At 35.6% G+C, this 26,516-nt stretch overlaps 2 protein-coding genes across 4 annotated transcripts; both read left to right on the forward strand.

Annotated features, from left to right (window-relative positions):
* Positions 1-6,568, forward strand: LOC114250845 (ionotropic receptor 21a). 3 transcript variants are annotated; one of them, XR_016324979.1, is made up of 9 exons: positions 1-905; positions 996-1,120; positions 1,237-1,330; positions 1,422-1,581; positions 1,666-1,890; positions 2,177-2,285; positions 4,185-4,242; positions 5,604-5,708; positions 6,286-6,327. XR_016324979.1 is itself a non-coding variant. In XM_028184889.2 (9 exons), the coding sequence occupies exons 1-9, from the start codon at positions 208-210 to the stop codon at positions 6,376-6,378; spliced, it is 1,794 nt and encodes a 597-aa protein (XP_028040690.2). In that variant the 5' UTR covers positions 7-207; the 3' UTR covers positions 6,379-6,567. The 3 variants fall into 3 exon arrangements, 2 of the variants coding, with proteins under 2 accessions (XP_089592815.1, XP_028040690.2); XM_028184889.2 differs by having other exon boundaries at positions 7-905; positions 4,185-4,369; positions 6,286-6,567; XM_089736689.1 differs by lacking the exon at positions 4,185-4,242 and having other exon boundaries at positions 6,286-6,568.
* Positions 6,569-10,727: 4,159 nt separating this feature from the next.
* Positions 10,728-26,154, forward strand: LOC114250849 (carboxypeptidase E). The gene is made up of 8 exons (XM_028184895.2): positions 10,728-11,068; positions 11,138-11,334; positions 11,402-11,557; positions 11,642-11,808; positions 13,232-13,383; positions 16,637-16,897; positions 19,399-19,544; positions 23,923-26,154. The coding sequence occupies exons 1-8, from the start codon at positions 10,849-10,851 to the stop codon at positions 24,073-24,075; spliced, it is 1,452 nt and encodes a 483-aa protein (XP_028040696.2). The 5' UTR covers positions 10,728-10,848; the 3' UTR covers positions 24,076-26,154.
* Positions 26,155-26,516: the final 362 nt, after the last annotated feature.

A 26,516-nucleotide genomic window follows, 5' to 3' on the forward strand; every position in this document is an offset into this window, starting at 1 on the left:
CTTGGGGTTTAGGCCAAGACGACCACCTTAGCCACCGAAGACCATTTTTAAAACTGGGGAACGCTAAATTTCATCAATAATGATAATTATTAAGTCGTAACAACTATAATGACCATAAAATGTTTCCATATAATACGTGACATCTCAGGTTGATAAACAGTACATCTATGAATTGTATTGTTACTTCGTATTTGTCTCTAAGCCGTCATGATAGCCATTCCTCATTTCATTTCTCCAATTGAAATACTGCTACAAATTATAATCAATAAATATCTATCAGAATCTTATTGTTTGGTAGTGATTTCAGAAACACCGCTCAGTGTGAAATTACCGATGAGTTTTACGTATCTAGATCCAAAAAAGGAACATTTTTCAGTGGAAACTCTACTTAAGCTATCGGAAGAAGGTTGTTCTGATTATATCATTCGCATGAAAGATCCACGACAGTTTATGAATGCACTGGAAGAAATCAGACCTATGAGTGTGGTGCGTAGAAGTGACAAGAAATTAGTCATAGTGCCGGTCACTGATGATGAAAATAGTATGGAACCCATTCTGAATTTACTTACCATGAAAGAAAGCAGTTATTATGCACATATATTACTTATATTACCCACCCAAACGGAGCGTTTTGAATGCCTGGCATTTAATTTAATTACTCATAGATTTGTAGGGTCAGATTCAGAGTCCAAATTACCTATTATATTAGATCGTTGGTATTCGTGCACAAACCACTTTGAAAATAATGTCTATTTATTTCCTAACGATTTAAAAAACTTGAATGGTAAAACTATGAAAATAAGCACGTTTACATATAAACCTTACGTATTATTGGATGTGGATACTGCAGTGGCACCGCTCGGAAGAGACGGTATAGAAATAAGAATGATTGACGAATTTTGCAGGTGAAGTGATATTTATAGGTTCAGTAATGAAATACATAATCTAACAATATACTGTTAGCTTGTTTAAAAATGTTTTTTATATTTTTTTAGATGGATTAATTGTACTGTTCAAATTATAAGAGAAGATGTGGACTTATGGGGAGAAATTTATGAAAATGAAACAGGCATCGGGGTTATCGGAAGTGTTGTTGAAGGCAGGTCGGATATTGGAATTGGTTTGCGTTTTCTATTTATTCAGTCTCGGAAAAAAGGCGTTAACGCTGCTTTTTGCTGGTGTGAGTGAGAAAGTCGATTAATGTTACCTAGTTAATGTTTTCGATGTGTCTTTCAGCCGCTTTATATTCGTGGTATGAAGAATGGAAAGCCATGGATTTTTCAGTTTCTGTTGTCAGATCGGCTGTAATATGTTTGGTACCAGCTCCAAGGTTTGTTGTATTCATAATTCATAAAGACACAAAAACAAATTGCATTTTTTACATGATTATTTTTCATGATTACATGATTATTTGTTTTTAGAGTTTTGGAAAGTTGGGAGTTACCTTTTCTGCCATTCGGTAAAAGTATATGGATAGCTGTCGTGATTACATTTGTGTATGCCAGCATCGGTTTGACAATCGCTCAGGGATGTTCTTCTAACAAAGCTCTATTAATTGTCTTTGGTACTATAATTTCACAGGTTAGATTTTGTAGGTGTTGTAGACAACAACATTTTTAAATGTCTATTTGTAACAATAGGCCTTTTTTTTCGATTTATTTTCAGTCTCAGTATATAGTAAGCGACTCTTGGCGCATTCGTTCTGTTATTGGTTGGCTTTTAGTTTCAAGTTTGATTTTGGTAAGTGCTTACGGAGCTGGACTTGCTTCTACATTTACTGTACCGCAGTATGAGCCATCTATTGACACTGTCCAAGATCTTCTCAACAGCCGCATGGAATGGGGTGCTAATCACGAAGCTTGGACATTTTCTCTAGCTTTATCTTCTGAGGTAGGTCAAAATAGATTTAGATTTATTAATAAGCATTCATATTGTATCTGGGCGTACCTACACCCTAAAATAGCCATCTCTGTTAAAAATTTGTTATTACTTTAAAGTTTTATCATATTCATTCGAATTTTATTTCATATAAATTATATATATATATTTTTTTTACGGCCTACGGAAACTAACGGTTTTATTTGGAGCTGTTTGACAATGGTAAGGTTGACATCATCGTGTGCCTTAAGGTGTGGTTAACTCGTTACCATCAAAGAGTTGAATGTTTTCATTTCAGCCACTAGCAAAGAAGTTAATTAAACAGTTTAAAATCTATTCTTTTGAAGAGTTACAGAGAAGAAGTTTCTTAAGGAAAATGGCCTTTAGCTTGGAAGAACTACCAGCAGGTATGTACGTGTGATATCAAATCTAATTACTAGTAGGCAGAGACGTCTTAAATTAGGCTGGGGCCCTTGGGCACACAAGAATTTGAGGCCCTTTTGGAAAGTAAAAAAAAACGAATTATAATAACATTTTTTTACTGAGTATGACCATTATTATAGGTAATCAAATACAGTATGATATAATATGTCATTTAATGATATTAGAATGCTGCTGGTTTTTTGGTTGGATAACGGAAACCGTTATCGTAATCGCTAGATGGTGTACTTAGTAAATTAGGTAGGATGCGTTCGGAAATATTATTAATTAGTACAGTAGAAATAGGCGCAGTCATCGATATAATGGCGTAGTATATAGGTATATGCCTTGTAAATACTTTACCTTCCTACCTAAATACCTTCTGATAAGATTACTGATTTGTGAAAAAAGTGTAATGTGCCCGACAAAAATGTTTTGAGAATAAATGTGTGAGAGAAATTGACGGTCCTTCGGGGCCCCCTGAGAATAGGGGCCCTGGGCACGGGCCGTGTGCCCTTATGGTAAAGACGGTATTGCTAGTAGGTACATAATATTTCAAAAAAACGTAGCAATAAGTCATTTGTGAATCCACCACCTACAAAACTGTTGTAAAATTTCACTTACATTACAAAAGTAATAATTTATCAAAGGCTGTCTACTAAAACATAGTTAGCTAAAATATTAGTAGGTAGTGTTAGAAGTTATCGTGACCTAAACGATAAGACGCTCGGTGGAGGAATAAGGATAAGTATAAGATGCATTCGAAGCAATAACTCTGTATAAACTGATGTATAAATTCTAGAGGCAAATACCCATTTTAACAGAAATAGTATGTTTATACAGTACAGTAAATACCTAGCATGTGTTAACCTTTGAATTCCATGGTGAAAGAATAAGATCATGTAATAAAAAGAACCAATCTGCACGTATATGGAATAGTCTCTTAGGCTACCAACGAGTAGGTATGAAAAATAAAAGCCCAACAGATTCTTAATTTTTTTTAATTACTAGTAGTACATCTGATTATAAGCCTATATATTCTCCATTCCAGCTAGAATCGATACTTGGCAGTTTTATTAAAGTTTATATTTATTTATTTTTAAGCCGATCATTTTGATACATTGATTCAAAATAATGCTTATGTTTTTGAAGTGAAACTTCTTTAGAATCGTTGTGACTTCAAACTCGATGAAACGAAAAAATAAGTCCATAGAGACACAAACACATAAATGTATAGGATTCCGCCGACGAGAGAATGAAATAGAACACAATATACGTGAAGTTAAAATATCAATCCACAGAGGGCGCTACCTCATACTATGAAAGATGATTTACAATTATTTCTATTTAGTTTGTTATCAACTGATGTCGCTGCACGGTTTACTGGTGGTAGGACCTCTTGTGAGTCCGCGCGGATAGGTACCACCGCCCTGTCTATTTCTGCCGTGAAGCAGTAATGCGTTTCGGTTTGGGTGGGGCAGCCGTTGTAACTATACTGAGATCTTAGAACTTATATCTCAAGGTGGGTGGCGCATTTACGTTGTAGATGTCTATGGGCTCCGGTAACCACTTAACACCAGGTAGGCTGTGAGCTCGTCCATCCATCTAAGCAATAAAAAAATATAAAAATAAAAACGTAAATTCAACGATTCCTGAATCGCGGTGAGGAGATGTTACACAGTTGATAGACGTTCTCGTATTTCTCTTGCTAAATCATACTTACCTGGCCTCGGGATACCATGATCATGCAGGCGGTTCCCCCAGGGTGAGGCTGCTCCATCGCACTGCGGAGTGGTGGACCTTTGCGATTATTTTTATTTTTTATAAGTTTCACTTTTACCGTATGTGACTTACACACACACACACTTTTATTTTTATTTTCAAAGGTACCTTCGCAATTGGGGAATATTTATCGAAAGAAGCAGTTCAAGACATGCAACTCATGTTAGAATTTTTTTATTTCGATCATTGTGTAGCCATGTTGCATAAGAATTCACCTTACACAGAAAAACTAAGTGAATTAATAGGAAGGCTCCACCAGTCTGGTTTGTTGTTGGCTTGGGAATCTCAGGTACCTACACTATCTCACCTATGCAATTATGTTAGGTATATTATTATTAGGAGTTCGTGATTATGTGTTTGTCACTCAATATTTCATTTTTTTTACTTCGTTTTTACTAATTTTTCGTTTAATTTGAGTATGATTATAATAACGAGTAAAACCTTCGTGGCACGCCCAAGACGCCCTAGCTTTTTCATCTACGTCGTTCATTCTTTGGATGCATATTTGAATACCAATTTATCACTCTATATATTCCACCTAGTGAATTGCACCTACAAAAAATCCCATGGTCACTTTCCTAGCTACCCAGTCGCACCACGGCGCCACCCAATGGACCGATTTAATTATCTATACCTTTGCTCTCATCGGATTGTGTGATCATTTCGTTTTATTTTTAATTACATAATTACGAAATTAGTAACTAAATGGCCTTTAAGCAAAAATGAATATTTACTGTTGTAATGTCAACATAATATACCCGAATGGAGTCGGTAGAATACAATTTATTTATAAGTAAGCACAAACAACATAGTTAAGCACAATTTTCTATTCGGCTTGTTAACCAATTTAATTCTTTTTTTTTGGTATGGAGCTTCAATGTGTGTGACCAGTTTGTAGGACTTTTTTTTTAAGATGACATTTACAAAATGACAGAGATAATGTATAATTTTATGGTAATTAATGTAAATTTTGAGATGTTAATAAATTTCAATCAAAGGGCGAACACTAGTACATACAAATACATACTAGTACATACATAGTGTTACAAAACTACCCGAAAGTAAAGGTAAAATACGTACGTAGGCCTTTCTTTTAAATAATCTGGTTCCCTGATATGACAGCTTACTAGGGTTGACAAAATTTATAGCTTTGATAATTAATTATATATTTTATCTGTTATTTTTTAACACGTTGTATAGACTCATATACTATGTCTTTTTAGCGTGAAACCTGGGTTCGAATTGAATAAAATGATAGTCGTTATTCCCAAGCAGTTTTTAGCTCACGATGCAAGATGAGTACCCGAGTAAGCTTTGTGCTGTCTCATTCACTCATGTGCATAAACAAAAAATCATAATAAACTCAGTTTTTGGCGAAGTATCGACCTAATGTAAAAAACATACAATATTGGTGCAACCCCGAGTCTTCACTTTCTCGATAACAGTTCAAAGACGAAGTTATTCAATTCGACACAAGTATTTACGTGTTTAATTTATTAAATATAGGTATGTATATATTTAAGGTCTCTTTGAAGTACTTGGATTACAAAATTCAATTGGAAACAAGACTATCTCGTGCTAGAAGTGACGTTGGTGATTTAAAGCCGCTTAATTTCAATCATGTTGAGGTAACAAGCAAAAAGTTAATAATATCTTTTTAATACAGTTTACCAACTGACGGCGCTGAATAATGGCAAACCTAAGGCTTTTCCTATTTTATAAGTTTACCGTGAAGTAGGTATGCAGTTAGTTGTTTCGGTTTGAAGGGCGAACAAGCCTATACCATGAAAAGGAGACTTTAAGCTCATTTCTTAAAGTAGGTTGCAGTTTATTTAAAAATCTCGTAAGCAAAATTATAATGGTAATACATATAACACCACCTTTTTTATTTTTATTGCATATATGGATGGATAAACTCACAACTCACCTGGTGTTAAGTGGTTACCGGAGCCCATAGACATATACAACGCAAATGCCGCCACCCACCCCGAAATATTTCCACCTAAGAGTACGAAGAAGTAAGTATTGAATTCATAAGAATTTCAGTTAGTCAGACACATAATAAGTTGAATTCAATATACAGTAATACAATATAAATTTTGCTTTAATTATTTACTAAATGCTTACATTGTTATAAAGTATATTATAGTTAATGACTCACCGAAAAGTTTACTCATTTTATGTAATGATACAATTTTGTTACAGGGTATTTTTTTGATATTTATTACCGGTACAATATTGTCTACCCTTTTTTTCGCACTGGAAATATTCATAGGTAAACAAGCACGCAAGAAATAGTGGCAGCAGTTTTGAAGAATAAGTATGATATTTAACAGGTCAATACACCATTTACGTAATCAATTGATAAGGTTTAAATTAAAATATACTTACTTATTATTGTTTTATTTAAAGTAGTGCTTAATTTTTGCTTGATTTGTAAATTGTATCGCGAATGAAATATATCTATGTCACAACTAAGCTATTTTATTTTTTATTGCCCGTGCAGGCAGACGAGCATTCGGCCCACCTGATGGTATGTGGTTACCGTCGCTCATGGACGTCAGCAAAGCCAGGGGCAGAGCCAAGCCGCTGCCTATTGCTTAATACTTTCAACAAGCCTCGTTTGAAGAAGGACATGTCATAGCGCTCGGGAAGTACCGTGGAGGGGAGCTCATTCCAATGTCGTATGGTTCGTGGCAAAAATGATCTCTGGAAATGCACTGTGGATGAACGCAGCGGCTCCAGGTAGTATGGATGAACTCTACTCCGGTGGCGGGCGGTGCGATGGTAAAAACGAAATGATGGTGTCATCTTGCACAATTCTTCAGAGCACTCCTCATGGAACATACGGTACAAAATACAGGAACCGAAGTCCCTCCGCAGACCCAGAGGTTCCAAACGATCTGGGAGAATGGGATTATCGACAATCCGAAAGGCTCTCTTCTGTATGGAGTCAAATAGAAGTAGCTGGTATTTGGGAGCCCCGGCCCAGAGGAGCGAGCAGTACTTCACGTGAGGCCGGACCTGTGCTTTGTAAAGCAAAAGTCTTTGTCCAGGCGTGAAGTACCGCTTCGCTCTGTTGAGGACTCCCAGCATTTTTGACGCCAACTTGGCTTTGCCCTCCAAGTGACTCCGAAATTTGACATCGCTCGAAATGTAGACCCCAAGTATCCCAATACTTTTGGAAGGTTGTAGAGATACTCCTTGGAATTGTGGCGCCATGACAAAGGGGTCCTTCTTTGCAGTGAACGCGCAAACTTGTGTCTTCAACGGGTTGAATTGAACTAAATTCGATTCACCCCACTCGGAGACATCAACCCAGCGAAAAGCACTGCGGTGCTATTTCAAAGGGGAAACTCCACACGGATTTCCTCCCGGATTAGGAGGAGAAATCTCATACCCCCGATTATCCTCTTCAGCCAAACCATATCTTGGGCCAGGAAGGTCAAGCACCTGGGTGTTACCCTGGATGCATCCATGACTTTCCGCCCCCATATAAAATACGTCCGCGACCGCACCGCGTTTCTTCTCGGCAGACTACCCCATGATCTGTAAGCGGAGTAAAATATCCCTTCAGAACAAGGTGACACTTTACAAAACTTGCATAAGGTCCGTCATGACTTACGCTAGTGTAGTATTCGCTCACGCGGCCCGCATACACATAGACAACGTCCAATACCTACAATCCCGCTTTTGTAGGCTCCCGCTTTGTCGGAGCTCCGTGGTTCGTGAGGAACGTTGACTTACACGACGAATCACGGCCGGCTATACAGCACGCGAAACAGCTACTCCTGAGTTTTTTTTTTTTTTTTTTTTATTGCTTAGATGGATGGACGAGCTCACAGCCCACCTGGTGTTAAGTGGTTACTGGAGCCCATAGACATCTACAACGTAAATGCGCCACCCACCTCGAGATATTTTTCTAATGAAATATGTACTCAGCAAATGTTCACGATTGACTTCCACGGTGAAGGAATACATCGTGCAATAAAAATCAAACCCGCAAAATTATAATTTGCGTAATTACTGGTGGTAGGACCTCTTGTGAGTCCGCACGGGTAGGTACCACCGCCCCGCCTATTTCTGCCGTGAAGCAGTAATGCGTTTCGGTTTGAAGGGTGGGGCAGCCGTTGTGACTATACTGAGACCTTAGAACTATATCTCAAGGTGTGTGGCGCATTTACGTTGTAGATGTCTATGGGCTCCAGTAACCACTTAACACCAGGTGGGCTAGGAGCTCGTCCACACATCTAAGCAATAAAAAAAAAAAAAAAAAAAAAAAAAAAAAAAAATATAAGTTCTAAGGTCTCAGTATAGTTACAACGGCTACCCCACCCTTCGAACCGAAACGCATTTTTCATATTCACGCCGCATATTCACGGCGGAAATAGGCGGGGTGGTGGTACCTACCCGTGCGGACTCACAAGAGGTCCTACCACCAGTGATTACGCAAATTATAATTTTGCGGGTTTGGTTTTTATTACACGATGTTATTCCTTCACCGTGGAAGTCAATCGTGAACATTTGTTGAGTACGTATTTCATTAGAAAAAATGGTACCCGCCTGCGGGATTCGAACACCGGTGCATCGCTACATACGAATGCACCGGACGTCTTATCCATTAGGCCACGACGACTTCAAAATCTCCTTTAGATCTCCTTTGGGTGCACTCGGGTAGCAGTTAACAAATCCCACCTCTCCTGGCTGAGCTTTTGCTCGCCCACCTGACCTGTTAAAATTGGAAAGGCCTCCGGGCCACCAGTAACTTCTCAAACATAAAAAAAGACAAATGATATTTTAATTTCCTAGCCTGACATGGCAGAAAGAATAGTGCCATTATCGTGATTTTTACGATGTTAATTAGCGCCAAATACAAGAGGGACACTGATTTCTTTTAGGAAACCAAGATGTGGAGATAAAATTTTGTGTTTAAATGAAAAGTATATCCATGTCGTGGTATTTCGAAGTGTAGAATACGAATAAAATCATTTTCAGTATTAAACACAGAAGCTAGCTTAAAAAAAAATAGTTTAAAAATCTAACAAAATATGTACGCTTTTATAAAAAATCCAAGTAAAAAATAGAAAATAAATTTTAATAAATTTGAATTAAAAAAAGTGTAAGAAAAAATGATTTTATTGTAAAAAAAGCGTGGAGTGCATGGTATAAGTAGTTATAAATATTTTATGAACAGATATGAGTAGAAGGGTTATTTTGATAATATCCTGAAAAGCACCCCACGCTTTTTTACAATTAAATAATTTTTTCTTACACTATTTTGGTGCTGATTAACGACAAAGGGAAGATCTTCCACCGAGCGGATGATATTGCTCGGTAGACCGACAGTCCGAATGTTGTTGTTCGGAACTTGTATATATGCGTTTTATCTTGAAAATGTCGTAAGCGAGATTCAGGCATCTGTCAATTATCTTGCGTTGTATGATGGCTACCCGCCACATCACTCCCCTCCGAGACTGGAGGTCGTGTCATTTTTTAGTTAGCGTTTGTCCGTGCTGAGATTAGCTTGCAAGGGCTAGTGCGGCTCGAAGCCTGCGGCGAGTCGAGGCTGAGCTTGAATGCTGCGTGCGTGTCGCCAGTGCTGCTCGAAGTTTGCAGTGAGTCGAAACTGAGCTGAATGCTGCGTGATTGTCGCCAGTGCTGCTCGAAGTCTGCGGTGAGTCGAGACTGAGCTTGAATGTTGCGTGCGTGTTGTGCGTAGTCCATGTGATGCAGAGCTGCCACGCCGGAGATGTGTGACCCCAAGCGTTGATGATCCGGTCGTGGGCTGCGATGAACTGTAGCGGCGTGATGAGGCAGTGAAGTTGCGTGCCGTAGGACCAGGAAGCGCGGTGAGTCGGCTGCGATGGTCCTGTTGAGGCTGCGATGCTGGCTTGCTGTGGGACGACTGTCGATGACTTGCTTTTATCTTCGAGAATGCGGGGATTGTGGTAGCCTAAGTTCTTGATACGCTGGTGATGAATCAGAAGGTTGCGTGTTCACATCACGTCGGAGGTCACCAGTTTAGTGCTGATTAACGACAAAGGGAAGATCTTCCACCGAGCGGATGATATTGCTCGGTAGACCGACGGTCCGAATGTTGTTGTTCGGAACTTGTATATATGCGTTTTATCTTGAAAATGTCGTAAGCGAGATTCAGGCATCTGTCAATTATCTTGCGTTGTATGATGGCTACCCGCCACACTATTATTAATTCAAATTTATTAAAATTTATTTTCTATTTTTTAGTTGGATTTTCTATAAAAGCGTGATTTGTTAGCTTTTTTAAACTATTATTTATTATTGAGTTTTTAGTTGAATTTCAATTATTCCAATGTTTTTTTTTCAATTTTTTTTTAAATATTGGATTGTAATCGGTCCTTAATAAGTATACCTTTCGAGTTAATCCAACGTTTCGAAGGGAGTCAAAATCAAGAGTTCAAAGATTCCGTTACAAACATACATGATACGTCTGAAGCTAATAAAAGCGTATTAATAAGCACGGTCTTCAATAACTTTTTCTATTTGTGCTTTTTATATCACATCACTATCTGCCCCTGTCAGCTGCGCCGGTGACGGCGGCGCGGCGGGATAATCGAATATCGATCGGCGGACTGAATGTAGGTAGGTAAGTGTATAATCTATGGTAGGTAGTGTACAGTCGACATTCGACGTCTTGCGTTACGTGTTGTTTGACGCGGATGAAACTGTGATTCGTATTGTAGAAAATTAAAATGCTAAAATAATATAATAAAATTTTAATTATTTAAAATGGCTTTGTATAGTTTCGTGTGTTTTTCTCTTTTATTAACGGTGTCTGCAGAGTTCCAGTGGAAACATCATAACAATGAAGAACTACCCTTGGTTTTACAAGAAGTACATAATAACTGCCCGAATATAACTAGAATCTATGCATTAAGTGAGCCCTCAGTTTGCAATGTTCCCTTGTATGTCATAGAATTTGCACAGGTTCCTGGTTTTCATCGACCGTGTAAGTAAAAGTGGAAATTCAATAAAATATTCATTAAAAAAAATGCGATATGATTGTGTTTTGCTGCAGATATACCAGAAGCCAAATATATAGGGAATATTCACGGAAACGAAGTTCTGGGTCGAGAGCTGCTTTTGGGATTGGCACATTATCTTTGTGATCAATATAGGAAAAATGATCCTGAAATAAAAGCTCTGATTACTAATACCAGAATCCATTTGTTACCATCAATGAATCCTGATGGATGGCAACTTGCCACTGATACAGTAAGTAACTACCTCCTTTTTTTGATATGATGCAAATTTGTTAATTTATATGCGATTTTATTTTAAGGGTGGAAAAGATTACTTGATAGGCCGAACAAATAATCATGAAGTGGATCTCAACAGAAATTTCCCAGACTTAGATGCTATTACATTTGACTTTGAACGCCAGGGTCTTAGCCACAACAACCATTTATTGAAGGATCTCACTCAATTGAGTGCTCCTGTAAGGAATCATATTTGTATTTATTGTAACAATACTTTTAACGCAAGACTTGAATTTTATTGAATTTATTTTAATCATATTAAGCTGGAGCCAGAAACAAGAGCTGTTATGCGCTGGATTATGTCTACACCATTTGTATTGAGTGCTGCAATACATGGAGGTGACTTGGTTGCTAATTACCCATATGATGAGAGCAAAACTGGAGCTTCGGCCGCAGAGTATTCTGCAAGTCCAGATGATGAAACCTTCAAGTAAGATTTATACTAATTCAAATTAATAATGTGATATATATGTAATAAGCTTTAATAATAATTTCTAAAATAAAATTTTTAGTATGAGTATTGACATCTTGTGGTGATTATGAGATTGTATACCTTAATCATACAAAGTGAACTTTGAGCTGGACTCCTCATTTAACTAATTAAAGTAACTAAAGTAATTAAAGTAACATTTATTTAGTTTGAGACATTCTCTAGGTAAAATAAAATTCAAAGGATTTGTCAGGAGAACCTTTGTTGGTCACTGCTATTCTGATCCTAATCTATCTGTCTGATCATCTATCTGAAAATTCATCAGAGAATATGCATATATGAACCTGGTCATCTCTCTTTAATTCTTTTATCTGATCTATGGTAGATTAATTAATTACCTTTCTAAAAGTCTATCAGCTCCCATCTCCAATTTTTTCTTAATTTACTGGTGATATTACACTTTAGAAGCCTGTTTGTTACTAATTGTGAACCAGCATGTCTCAGTCGGTGGACACTTTAGAATGTGTGGGGTGTGTGGGTTCTAGGAGCAACTAGACGGTGACATTGGGTGTCCAGTGCCATAAAAATGTATAAACAACCTAAAATCGAAGTTCAGGTTAATTTTACTATTTTAATTTGTATACATTGACCAGTTAAGCTGTAGTGTATGTTTAGCATGCTTTTAAAAGAATAGTCAGTTACGTTATTAGAGATTCAGTAAATGCAGTTATAACGTCACATAAAATATATTATTATAATAGACTTCGAATGTCAATTTGGAAGTTAAAAAAAAGCTCCTTAGTCGCGCTTCCTTCATTCGCGTTTTCACTATTCGCGGATAAGAAGAAATGCGATCCAATTCCTATATTCGCCGTAAAAAAAATATATTCGCCAATCTAATATGAAGATAATTATGAAGTCGTCGTGGCCTAACGGATAAGACGTCCGGTGCATTCGTGTTGAGCGATGCACCGGTGTTCGAATCCCGCAGGTGGGTACCAATTTTTCTAATGAAATACGTACTCAACAAATGTTCACGATTGATTTCCACGGTGAAGGAATAACATCGTGTAATAAAAATTAAACCCGCAAAATTATAATTTGCGTAATTACTGGTGGTAGGACCTCTTGTGAGTCCGCACGGGTAGGTACCACCACCTTGCCTATTTCTGCCGTGAAGCAGTAATGCGTTTCGGTTTGAAGGGTGGGGCAGCCGTTGTAACTATAATTGAGACCTTAGAACTTATATCTCAAGGTGGGTGGCGCATTTACGTTGTAGATGTCTATGGGCTCCAGTAACCACTTAACACCAGGTGGGCTGTGAGCTCGTCCACTCATCTAAGCAATAAATAAAAAAAATTAAAATTATAAGTACATAACAATTATGTATTTGATTTACCTAATCTATTTATTTATTGATTAGGGAATTGGCAATGACTTATGCATTGGCCCACGCGGACATGGCGTCGCCGACCCGTAGGGGATGCCATACCACTAGTAGTGACGATGTCTCATACAACTTCGGCAAACAGGGCGGCGTGACCAATGGAGCGGCTTGGTACAGTTTAAAAGGAGGTAAGCAGTAATAAGATATATTGCGTCCCATTTGATAAATTTTTTTTGGAGCCTGCCCCTTTTTTTCACAGGTTTCTTTAAGTTGCATAGATTTTTTTATTTATTTAGTGTAATGAGTGGACGTGCTTATTTACCTAATGTAAATTGATTTACCGGAAGCCATTTATAGGCATCACAACGTCGCTGCCTATCTTGAAGCTTGAAGTCCAAATCTCCATTGTATTGTATGTCTTATCCCTCAAACTTGAAAGTACAATTACCGCAGAAATAAGCAGAACATACCATCCGTGCAACACAATCGTCCTACCAGTTTTACCTTTCCTTATAACGACTTATTAAACTGTGTCCCAGGTTGAGCCCCATGAGTTCACCTACTAACCCGCGCGTAGCTGGAATAGCCCAGCGATTAGATAGATAAAAAACTAAACGTTATACATCTCATTTAATAAAAAAAAAATCCAAATAAAATAAAATCATTAATCTAGTATGCATCGTCGACTCAAATGCCATAAAACTACGTGCAACTGAATTATAGTTTAATTTTCCTCAGAAACAGACTTGTTCTTTTAAAAAACTTGAAATACGTGTTAATTATAACTAATCTGCAATGTAGCCTAGAAAATTATTCGGTCCATTTTATCTTTGCTTTTGCATTCAAGTTATAAGCAAAATAAAAACAAACCTAGTACAAAATTTTAAAACTAAACCGATACTATTGATCCGCCGACGTTAATGTTCAAAAATTAGAACTAAAAAAAAAGACGAACCTATGATATGCTTTATACGCGTTCCTTTCATGAAACGGGAAGAATAAAAAGGAGGAAGTGTAGGCCGCTGATCACTGCTCTTTTATTCATTGGCATTTACGTTTACGCCAACTAAAGTTGACCATGAAACGTAAACTGGTTTAGTAATGCTAATTCACTCGCATTGTCAACCTTATTGTATTATTAAGTATACAGGATTCGTTCGTTTTGAGATTTATTCTAGAAAAATCTGCGCCTGAAAACGCGTATTGTAATCGAAACAATAAGGCTGATCTGTAATGACGGTCGTTAGGTTTTCGTTTTTCATACAAATAGAGTAAACCGTACAGATAATTAAGTGTAACGAACATTTTTGATGAACAATAGGGAACATGCATATCTATTAAATTCTCAGTCTATATAGTCTATCAAAAGAACTAGCAATAAATAAATGGCTGTCATACTGGCCTTTTTGACTACAACTTTTTTTTATGCTTACATGGGTGGACGAGCTCACAGCCCTCCTGGTGTTAAGTGGTTACTGGAGCCCATAGACATCTACAACGTAAATGCGCCACCCACCTTGAAATATAAGTTCTAAGGTCTATAGTCAAAGGACTGCCCCACCCTTTAAACCGAAACGCATTACTGCTTCGCGGTAGAAATAGGCAGGGTGGTGGCACCTACCCGTGCGGACTCACAAGAGGTCCTACCACCAGTAATAATAACTACTCGAGTGTTATTTTTAAAAAATATCGATTAAGGAAAACACGTTAGATGATGCAAAATAATTTCTTAGTTTTAATGTAATATCACGGATTCGTTACACTTATACATGATGCGTAATATGATTGAAAATGTATTGTTATTTACGATATATGTTTATATTATAATAAAACTGCTTTTACAAATCCACACGCTTGAACAATGCTAGTATTATGTGTATTTATTGTAAATTTACAAGCGTTACCTAATTAGACACATGCATTTGTATGAGAAAACGACTATTTATAATTTCGGATGAGTAAATTGTGATTATTTATATTATGGCAAATTGTGTGGATGTTTATGACTTCATGTTTAAGTTTTTTTATTTGATTTTCCTTGAAGACTGACGTGAGTAGGTACGTACGGCCCTCTTGATAGAGTATGCTCATCGATGCTCATGGATATTAGCACTGTCTGTGGCAAACTGACTCGTTGTTCACCATGAGATTTCTTGAAATTATTGTACTAAAAATATAATCTAGTCAAAGTCACGTTCCCGGGGAAAAGAAATTCGGAAAAGTTTTTTCCAATGGGATCCGAATTTTTGCTTCTGGTATCGAAAAATATTGTGTGGAACACATACATATTAGCATTTCTAGATTGAACACAAACTGTGTATTTATTGATGGAATATATGTACATTGTTTAAATTGTAACATTTTTATTAGTTTTGACTTTGGGATTGATTACTGATGGATCTGATCCACTTTCAACACTGTAGGCTTCAATGCGAGCAGTAGCCCAAACACTCGTCGAACTTTTCGAAAAGATATTCCACATACCGAGATCACAAGCACTGCTTTCAATCTAAAAGTAGCAGTGACTTTGAAAACGTTGAAAAACTTGGTACTACCCCTTTTTACGAAAATTGCGCGGACGAAGGAATATGGAATTTCCCACACTTATAGAGAATGAGTGCAGAATGCTAATATTTTTTTAAATTATGCTTTAATAACACATTTTTTTTTTTTTTTTTTTTTTTATTGCTTAGATGGGTGGACGAGCTCACAGCCCACCTGATGTTAAGTGGTTACTGGATCCCATAGACATCCACAACGTAAATGCGCCACCCACCTTGAGATACAAGTTCTAAGGTCTCAAGTATAGTAACGACGGCTGCCCCACCCTTCAAACCGAAACGCATTACTGCTTCACGGCAGAAATAGGCAGGGTGGTGGTACCCACCCGCGCGGACTCACAAGAGGTCCTACCACCAGTAATTACGCAAATTATAATTTTGCGGGTTTCATTTTTATTACACGATGTTATTCCTTCACCGTGGAAGTCAATCGAGAACATTTGTTGAGTACGTATTTCATTTGAAAAATTGGTACCCGCCTGCGGGATTCGAACACCGGTGCATCGCTCAACACGAATGCACCGGACGTCTTATCCGTTAGGCCACGACGACTACGACTACGACGACTACATTAAATCAATAAGAGAACATTACACACACTACCGTATATTTGACAAACACACACACATATATAAACTCTATTTAATGTCAAACTTTTGTTATTGCTAACCTAAGTCTGTGGTCAAATTGAGAATAAGTTACTATGGTTTATCTTTAATATTATTTGTCTATATTGTGGTCTTCGCGAAATCTGTGACTAAAGAATTCTATTAGTCTTTGACAATAGAACCTTAAAAATGTTCAAAACTTATAAATACAATTAATTATAGTCGAATCTCGAGTTCTGCTGGACCACTAGTTAGTTATTAATATATTACAGGGATGCAAGACTTCAACTACTTGGCAACGAATGCTTTCGAAATTACACTGGAACTGGGCTGCGAAAAATATCCGTCAGCTGAACTTTTAGAAACCGAGTGGAACAGAAATCGCGAAGCGCTCGTGGAATATTTGTGGAAAGCCCACATCGGGGTCAAAGGTGTTGTCAGCGATAGTAAAGGTTTCATACCGAACGCTATTATTTCTGTTGTCAACTGCACCGGATCCGTAACGAAACCGATCCGACACGATGTCACGACAGGTAATTTAACTTTCTATACATCCTTAATTTATTGTCTACACATAATATTTATATCAATACTAAGTGATGATTTGTCAAAAACAAACTAGCCATATTTCAGTTTTTATTTTAATTGAAAAATTGCAAGTTACGATCATAAAATACATTTTTTTTATTGCTTAGATGGGTGGACGGGCTCATTGCCCACCTATTGGTGCTAAGTGTTTACTGGAGCCCATAGACATCTATCTACACCGTAAATGCGCCACCCACCTTGAGATATAAGCTCTAAGGTCACAGTATAGTTACAACGGCTGCCCCACCCTTCAAACCGAAACGCATTACTGCTTCAGAAATAGGCAGGGTGGTGGTACCTACCCATGCGGACTCACAAGAGGTCCTACCACCAGTAAAATAATTCAATAATTATTCGTTAAAATCAAAGAGTCATTTAGAAATATATTCTTTTTAAGAATTATCTGAGAGCACGTCACGGGTTTGTGAAATAAATAAATGATTTAGGGCTGATTACGCGCGGCCCGAAAATATGATTCCCTGTACTATGAAAATTTGAAACGATTCGTATTCGCCTGTACTTGTAATCCAATCTAAAATATTTTATATGAATAAACCATTCTTACGATATGCTGACACGGTTACGAAACCAAATAATGATTAGTGAGATATCACGACCCAACGACCAACTTCAATTTATTACTCGAACAGGAAGACACTGACCCAAAATTGTACAGAGCATTTCGTTATCTCTCTCTAATGCGGTGTAAGAAAAAGAGAGACGTTAAAACGCATATTAATATGTCTCGTGTTTATAAAGTGAACAATGCGGTAGTAGCAGTGAATTTACAAACTTCCTTTATAATGCAAGTGGACTAAACGTTTGCTTTTAATGAATATTTTACTTCGTTCTGCGAATATTGAGATTGAGATCAGTCTTTGTTTGACTTAAATTATTCAGTATAAAATACATATATAAATTTAAATTAAATTGGTGATCACATCAGAAAATAATCGATGTATTTCGTATAAGCTATGTATGGTAGAGAAAAAAATAATGACCTTCACCGACGACTAGTTAGTTCACTAATATTAGATCAGTAGGTAAAATGCGATCGTTGCCCGTAGAGTAAGTACGCATGGGGGAAATGTGAAAATCTGCCGAAAAAAAATTTTTTTTTTATATTGTCTTATTATTGTTATATATTATAGTATGTTTATATTATAATATTAGTAAACATATTTTTGTTGGTTGCTCAACGTTTAGCTCGTATACTACATGACTGTATAGGTATTGTAATATGTGAATACAAATGCTCCAGCTTAAGAAACCAATACTTATTCTATTTAGGTAAAGTATTTGTTTGACCTACATGATGCGATTGCATTCGACATGATTCGACTGTAAATGGCTTTATTGAAAATCCGATCACAAAATTCACTAAGAACTCGTCGACCCTGCTTGCTATGTCTTAATAAAACATAACTCAAATCTTGCAACTACATATAAAAACTTGTTTGATATATACATTTAAAATGATGGAGATTAACATAAATATATAACTGTTGAATGCCTGCAAAATGTTATAATTAACTTTGGATTGATACGTTATTGTAGATTACGATTTTTATCACCAGTGCAAAAATCACGGTTGACTTACAGAGAGAGAGAGACAGCAAATGTGTGTCGAACGTTTATTGACTGTTAATTTTATTTACAGCTATTCAATAATAATAAAAATAAGTAAAAGTTATGTAATAGATAATATTCGATATTAACTTAGGCTTGCCGTAAAGACTGCTACAAGGAAAGCATTTTTTGTTTCTATCAACATTTGTTTCTTGTTTCATTGTTTCTTCTTTCAAATCATCATATTTAAAAGACGATCAAATATCACTACGAAATAATGGTTTAAATCAATTCAATAATTTATAATATTTAATAAATTATTATTATCTTGTAAAATTTAAACTGATAAGGTCCTCTTATTAATACCATCTATAGTAACAGCATTCGTTGGTAACCGGAGTACTTGAACATCAAAAAGTGAATTCCACAACCCAATTTCGTGAGAGCGATGTTACCTACCCATACGATACGCTCTTATTCGAATTATTTTTTCTGACTTTTTAAGTTATTCTTTATCGCGGAAATAGTTCGTGAACCAATGTTAAGACGGTATTTAGAGAAACTGGTACCTACCTTATAATATGTGTCCTAGCTTCAACTAACCATTGGATTGTATCGATTACATAGTAACATAGGTGCAGTTGCATTGGAAACAAATATACCGTTGCCTTCCCGTTGGGCCAAGTTCTTTTCAAACTGATTATTTTAAGATACTGACACTAAATACTATTGGCTACTTAAGAATTTAGATTTGTTTAATCATTGTAGTGATTAACATGTATATAAACAAAAATAGATAGGGAGGGATATATGAAAGATGACCTGTGATTACGCAGCAAAATAATGTTTGAATTATTAATTTTTTTGCATAAATCAGGTCCATACGGTGATTACTATCGCTTGCTGACGCCCGGACAGTACGAGATCACGGCTACACATACCGGTCACTTTCAAGCCTCACGAATGGTTTCCGTACCAAAGAACCAGAAGTCTGCTATCATCTTGGACTTTAGACTAGAAGAGGTATGTATTTTTTGGTCTAACATACCTACATTATCGACGTAGATTAGCGCGATGTCCATCTGATGGTGAACTGGTACCGTCTATGATAGCTTATACATAAGAATTAGAACTCTACAGATTGACCATTTGTAATTGTAACCGTTGTAAATAAAGTAAGAGTCGTATAAAAGTAATAATTAATTAAATTAAGCGGAAAACCCCCGGATCTCGTAGTTGAACGGGTGGCAATGAAGTGTTCTAATTTAAAAAAAAAAGAAGATGATATTATGTGAATCCGTAAATCGGACACGTGACATTAAAACACGTGTGACCTTTTCGGTACTGATTACAGAGCCTCAACGATGTCGTGAAATGTTTGATAACCATAACCGGTATAATGGATTTGGGTAAATTGATAGTGTCACTATAATTTTTTTTCGAGATTACCTTTATACATAGATACATAATATGTATAAATTAGGTATGCATCCGAAAACAAAAGTGTAAAAAAATCACTCAAACCTTACGAATTAAAAATATAAATTGGTATAGGCATACATGACTTATATTCGTATTGTGCTTTAATATATATATTTTTTTAAAACGAAACCATTGACATTTGTAAGCACAAAGTCTAACGTAAACAAATGACCTTAATGTTTTTAATATAGTGTTGTAGATCAACGTAAATGCGTTACCGTTTCGCGTTGCTCCGAGATAATGACGTCAAATGAATATAATCGAAAGATACGTACGCACGTTGAAAGGTTTTGACGTGGGTAGGATTGTATCGATTAACGTGTGGGTCGTGTGATCCAATCGCCTGTACCTATTTTAGAAACGAAGTGAATTGAGAAATTTACCATATTCATTTGACTTTTAAATGCCATCGTTTATGAAGGTTCGATAATCTTGTTGGTGTATTTTAATTATATTTACATCGTCTTTTTGGGGATGACTGCGACGATAGGATGGCTTGCGTTAGTTTAAAAAAAATTAGCAACGGTCGTATTAAAACTTAATAGTTCACTATAAATGTTTTTTTTTTTCTTATTTTTTTTTTCCATCTATGCTGATGTCCTTGAGAGGCTATATCAGAGTTACTCTAGCGTGTAGGTGAGCTCTCGGGGTTCAAACCGGAGTGTTGCTAACACCGGCCCTAGCAAGAGCCGTGCTTCGCAGAATCTACCCCCGGATCGGAAGCGCGACCTACTGAGAAGATCCGGCGGTAGGCAGCGGCTTGGCTCTGCCCCTGGCATTGCTAAAGTCCATGGGCGACGGTAACCACTCACCATCAGGTGGGCCGTATGCTCGTCTGCCTACAAGGGCAATAAAAAAAAAAAAACTCAGTGGGTTGTGTCGGGGTTAATTTATTCGTCGAGCCCTTCGCAAGCGACGGGTAAATGCATATTGTGGTAGATATAGTATGGAACTTTGTCGCTGAAGTGATGCTTATGAAATAAAACATATAGCTTAACATGATTATGCAATGATCAAGATTTTATTCAGCCATAAGTTACAAACGCGTTTAATATGCAAAAACTCGTCTGTCTACTCTAATTAATGTAAATGACAGATATAGTTTTTTTTTTCTTTTAATATAGTCTCATAAATTATGACTACACATTGAACTATTTAAAAGAAATAGTCCGGTCAATGATGAAATGGTTTTTCCATCAAGAATTTTAAAAATGCTCACACATAATTATGTTCAGGATTAGTAATAATTTACTCTGGATTACATTTTTACAGCGCATACTTTTATTAATTTGTTTTCGAGGTAGTACATTTTTATTATACCTTCGTACCTTCGGATTTTTTTCTCACACCCTGTAGATAGTCATATCTAATATAGAATACCGTATGTAATATAGAAATAGTATTTATAAAAGAAATGATATCTATCTAATATAGAAGTTAGAATTGATAACAATTTGTCTTTGCGAGCCAGACGACGATCGATAATATTAAAGCTTCATGTGCACTATGTTCCACTTTTCTTTTTTCCTTTTTTTATTGCTTAGATGGGTGGACGAGCTCACAGCCCACCTGGTGTTAAGTGGTTACTGGAGCCCATAGACATCCACAACGTAAATGCGCCACCCATCTTGAGATATATGTTCTAAGGTCTCACGTATAGCTACAACGGCTGCCCCACCCTTCAAACCGAAACGCATTACTGCTTCACGGTAGAAATAGGCAGGATGGTGGTACCCACCCGCGCGCACTCACAAGAGGTCCTACCACCAGTAAAACCACTTAGTTGAATAAGTATTGAAAATGAGTTGTCAGCCGGAATTTTTTGAGCTATTCTATAGCTATATCATTAAATAATGGTCATGTAGAGGTAGGTATACGATAAAGGGAAAATCTTCCACCGAGCGGGTGAAATTGCTCGGTAGACTGACAGTCTAAATTTTGTTGTTTGGAATTTGTATATATGCAAACTAATCTTGAATATGTCGTAAGCGAGATTCAGGCATCTCTCAAATATCTTGTGTTTTATGATACCTACCGCAACAATCAAACTATCCATCCTGAACTGATACTACGGTCCGTTACAGGGACCAACTCGTGTTCTGCTATTAAGGTTTTTGTATGAAATAAATTACATATTATTGTTATGTGCTCCGCAATCAACTATGTGTAACTTATGTTAAATAGATATTTTTATCATACCGGCAGTAGCATTTATGTAAACTTCTATCGCCGGCCGGAGATAACTTCTATCAATAGGATGTGATGTTCAATATATTGCATTTTTTCTTCCATTAAAATACAAACAATTATTTTTTTATATCCTGTATGCGAATCATAAATAGTTAAGTTCGTTTGAAGATTTGTTTAAAGTCGACTCAGTCGAGTTGTTTAGGTCGATTACATTTTGTTTTTTTTTACAGAATTAATTTAAATGTTTGTTCAAATAATCAACAATACAGTTATTACTAATGTAAATAATATAATAATACACTCTAGTAGAGTTGGGAATTAAAACTTTGTTCGTTCTTTGATTGTAGTCGGAAATGTTAATTTAAGATAATGTCTTTGTGCATATGAGATAGTTCATTGCACTGTAATAACATAGATGTAACTTTTTATTTGGACTGTTTCATGCTACAGTTAAATTAAATATAAAATAAATTTGAATGAATTATACCCAATGGAAAAAAAGAAAGCATAAACGTGTGGAAAGTTGATTTGAAATCAAAATACATTTTTTTTTTTCGTTTCACATATAATTTTATTTTATGTTAATATATGACAGGGTATCCTATCATTTATGTAGGTACATTTGAGGTCATTAGCGCAAAAGTAGCCTAAGCTTACCTGAACTTACTATAGTAAGTATGGAGACAATGAGGTCTGAATTTACTTTTACACTGCCTCATAGGCAAAAACAAAACGCGCAAAAATAATGTTGACAAAGCCATTTGCTATCTATGGGCGAAACTAGGGATAGGCCGGTTTTGCATCAAAATTTATTATTTTTTAAATAAATTGCAATATAGTAGAACCACGAATATGAAAAATGTAGGATAGGCCTTTATAACTATATATAATACTAGCTGACCCGGCAGACTTCGTAGTGCCTCAATCGATAAATAAAAGACCTAAGCTTTTGTATAAAATAAACTTAAAACAAACAAAAGGAATCCATTCGTCCGGGGGACACATCAAATGAAAAACAAAATTGTTTATTTTTATATAATTCCGAGCATTTTCATATTTTTTCAAGTTTTAAACGTTCTCTGGACTTCCACAAATAATTCAAGACCAATATTTGCCAAATCGGTCCAGCCGTTCTCGAGTTTTAGTGAGACTAACGAACAGCATTTTATTTTTATACTAGCGACCCGCCCTCGCTTCGCTTCGGAAACATTAAAACACACATGAAACAAAAAAAAAAAAATAAAAAAAAAATAAAAAAAAGTAGCCTATGTTCATCAGGGACAATGTCGGCTTTAATGGAAAAAGAATTTTTCAAATCGGTCCAGTAGTTTCGGAGCCTATTCGAAACAAACAAACAAACAAATCTTTCCTCTTTATAATATTGGTATAGATATATAGATAACTTTTTGCTGACGGCCTCATTTAACAAATAAACGAAATGCTTTTCAGAGATGTTTTAAAGTATGTAGGTCCGTCGTATAAACAACGGATCACATAATTCGTACAATTTTATCATGCAAACATTTTGATGTTTGTTCTGTACGTTAAATATAAAATATAGTATCGTAAATATTGTCGGAGCCATTAAATATTTATTAAATTAATTTCCAAAACGCTTCGTACCTAATTGCCGTTGCATGGTCACTATAAATGTTTATGTGAAGGTTAATCGATTCGGACGGCATCTTCTTTTAACCTAATCGAATGCTTTATTTTGTAATTTATATAGTTTCAGGGTAAAACAAATTGGCTCCAAGATCTGTCTTCGTTCGGAGTTTACTCGCCTTCGTTGCGTAACAGTCAACCAAGGATATACAAGCGATCTCTTTATGAAAAAGTAGCTGAAACAATGCTAGAAAATAGGGAAATCGTTAAGCAATAAATACGTGATTCGAACGTGAGTATATTGTTATGTATAATTACTAATAAACAAATGTGTATGTATGTCTAGTAATATATTCCATTTTATGACTTAAAATTAACAGTCTCTTATTTCGATACGTTAATTCGATACAGCACATTTATATAGTACCTAAATATTTTAAATAAATCTATTTCAAATTATACTATGTTGCATTTACCACAATGCGCATGTTGATTGCGTGCAGAGAAAAAATCGTTAGTGTAGTCTTTTAAAGTTGCAATTGTTAAATTTTATAGTGTCAGTAATTACCAGAAATACCATTTTTTATTAATCGCTACTGCACGTTTTTGGGAACAAAATCCTAATACACCGTACAAGTTATATAGAGAGTTTTCAAATGTAAGGAGGGCGAAATATGAAATGTAAGAAATGAAATTATCCGATTTAAAAAAAAACTGATTTATGATACATCATTAATTAAATTACAATTAGTCCCAGGATTAATTTCATGACCTTGTGACACTGAAGTAGTATATATTCAAGTGGTGCATATCGCCCCAAAAAAACAAAAAAATATATATTTGAAAGCACTCTGTACACATCACTAGACTTTAACTAGGTACCTTAAAATAAAATTAACAGTGTTACCCGTCGTAAAAAAGAGAACGGCAGTTTGCGATTGAAGTTGTGATAGATTGTGCACGGGTAGATGTAAATTGGGAGCGTAAATATTTTTTTCTAACCAAATCCATTCAAAGAGACAAAATGAGACAAAGATTAGGCTGTATAATTATTTAGTGTTTTACTGTCAATTATAATTTATCAAAATGACAGTTAATACCAAAAAAAAGTTACTAAATAATGATGCTTTGTTTAATTTTGAGTCTACAAAAATATCATATAAATTTCTCATGGACGTAAACTAGTGTTGTAATGTACTCTTAAACCATATAAATCAATTTGTTATACATATATTTAGTTTTTATTATTATAATAAAGATAACGAGTACCCATATCTTTCGTTAAATTTTTTAAAACGAAATCTAGTCTAATACTTTAATATTATACAAAAAAATTATTAATATCATTTTTGGGAAGTTAAACGAAATTTGTATGCCATTTATTGATTGAGTTTTATTTTAAAAAAGCTATATAGTAGCATTTATCGTTTCTAGTATCAACAGATGTTTTTTCACACGTGTTATAGAAGTTAAATTTTTAAACATAAAACACAGTTTTACGATTTGATCTCGTGTTTATTTTATTAATTTTATCAGGTGGTTCGAATACTTTCATTGTCGTTGATAGTTTACGCGACAACGAGATTAAAACTAATCATTTCTTATGTCGCCTACTCCTAGAGACGAAACAAGGAAACATATTTAATAGATTTGTCTAACTCGACATCCTCTCATTTGGTAAAATAAAATCGAGCTCAAAAAGCAAAGCTTAACACCAGGGAAAAAACATTACAAACAATATGCAAAGTTGAAATGTTACGAAAAAATCAGATTACGAGAAAAGTTCCGAAAGCACTTACACGAATAAAAAATATAGTTACCATTTTTTTAGCGTGTAGTTAATTATAAAATAATCGAATGTAGTTAATAATTAATATGTAATACACCTTTTTTCTATGGTAATAAAATTAATGTCTAAAATTAATTAATCTACTCCGAAGACTGATCGTTCGTCGATCTAAATAAGACATTTAAAAAAATCTTCTAACTCAAACGTTTTTTTTTCTAAAATACTGTTAGGTCTTTTACTTAACCTCAGATTTGTGACAGTTTTTGAGATGAACAAAGCTTTATTCAGCATATTTAGTAAAATTTATCCTACTTTGTTCAAATGGATCGTATACACGTATCTTTTTTCGAGAGAAATAAGAATGCTACAATTATTTTTATTTGTAAGAACACCATGGTAACCCATTTCCGATAAGACATACACGACTCTAATTTTTGTTATTTTGTAAACTATCAAAGGACGTAATGACTTTTGCAATCTGTAATAAAAAATAATTTACTCACAATATTATTCAAATATGAAGTTAATATGTATATAGGAAATTAAATGATATGTCAATGCATGAAATGTTGTTTTATTACATATGTGTTTATATAGAACATAGACTGTTCAGTTAGTGAGTTAAAAATGATGTTCCCAATCATTTTTATTGATTGATTTTACAATAAATAGAAACCTCTTACGAAATGGTAATTTTAACATTTCATCATTTTAACATAATTAAAATGGCTAATTAATGTAAGTGCCACTTAATGTCAAGATTTTTGAAAACCCGCCATGTATAGCATACAAAACTGACCGCCAATCATCTTATTCCGGACGGTTTGGCATGTTTGTAGAGATTCCGCCTACTTACATACTGCATCCAAACTAAACATAATGTATCTATGAAGTCGATGTGCCCTAGATCATAAGGCGGCAGCAGTGTA

This window comes from Bombyx mandarina, chromosome 22, assembly GCF_030267445.1.
Source record: "Bombyx mandarina strain Sakado chromosome 22, ASM3026744v2".
Taxonomy (NCBI): domain Eukaryota; kingdom Metazoa; phylum Arthropoda; class Insecta; order Lepidoptera; family Bombycidae; genus Bombyx; species Bombyx mandarina.

Bases quoted from the DNA above. Each gene is read 5' to 3' on its own strand.
- LOC114250845 (XM_028184889.2), top strand. From the start codon at position 208: ATGATAGCCATTCCTCATTTCATTTCTCCAATTGAAATACTGCTACAA. The intron at 1,331-1,421 runs GTTTGTTGTATT...ATTTGTTTTTAG, and splicing joins TGTTTGGTACCAGCTCCAAG to AGTTTTGGAAAGTTGGGAGT. The intron at 2,286-4,184 runs GTATGTACGTGT...TTATTTTCAAAG, and splicing joins CTTGGAAGAACTACCAGCAG to GTACCTTCGCAATTGGGGAA.
- LOC114250849 (XM_028184895.2), top strand. From the start codon at position 10,849: ATGGCTTTGTATAGTTTCGTGTGTTTTTCTCTTTTATTAACGGTGTCT. The intron at 11,558-11,641 runs GTAAGGAATCAT...AATCATATTAAG, and splicing joins TCACTCAATTGAGTGCTCCT to CTGGAGCCAGAAACAAGAGC. The intron at 13,384-16,636 runs GTAAGCAGTAAT...AATATATTACAG, and splicing joins TTGGTACAGTTTAAAAGGAG to GGATGCAAGACTTCAACTAC.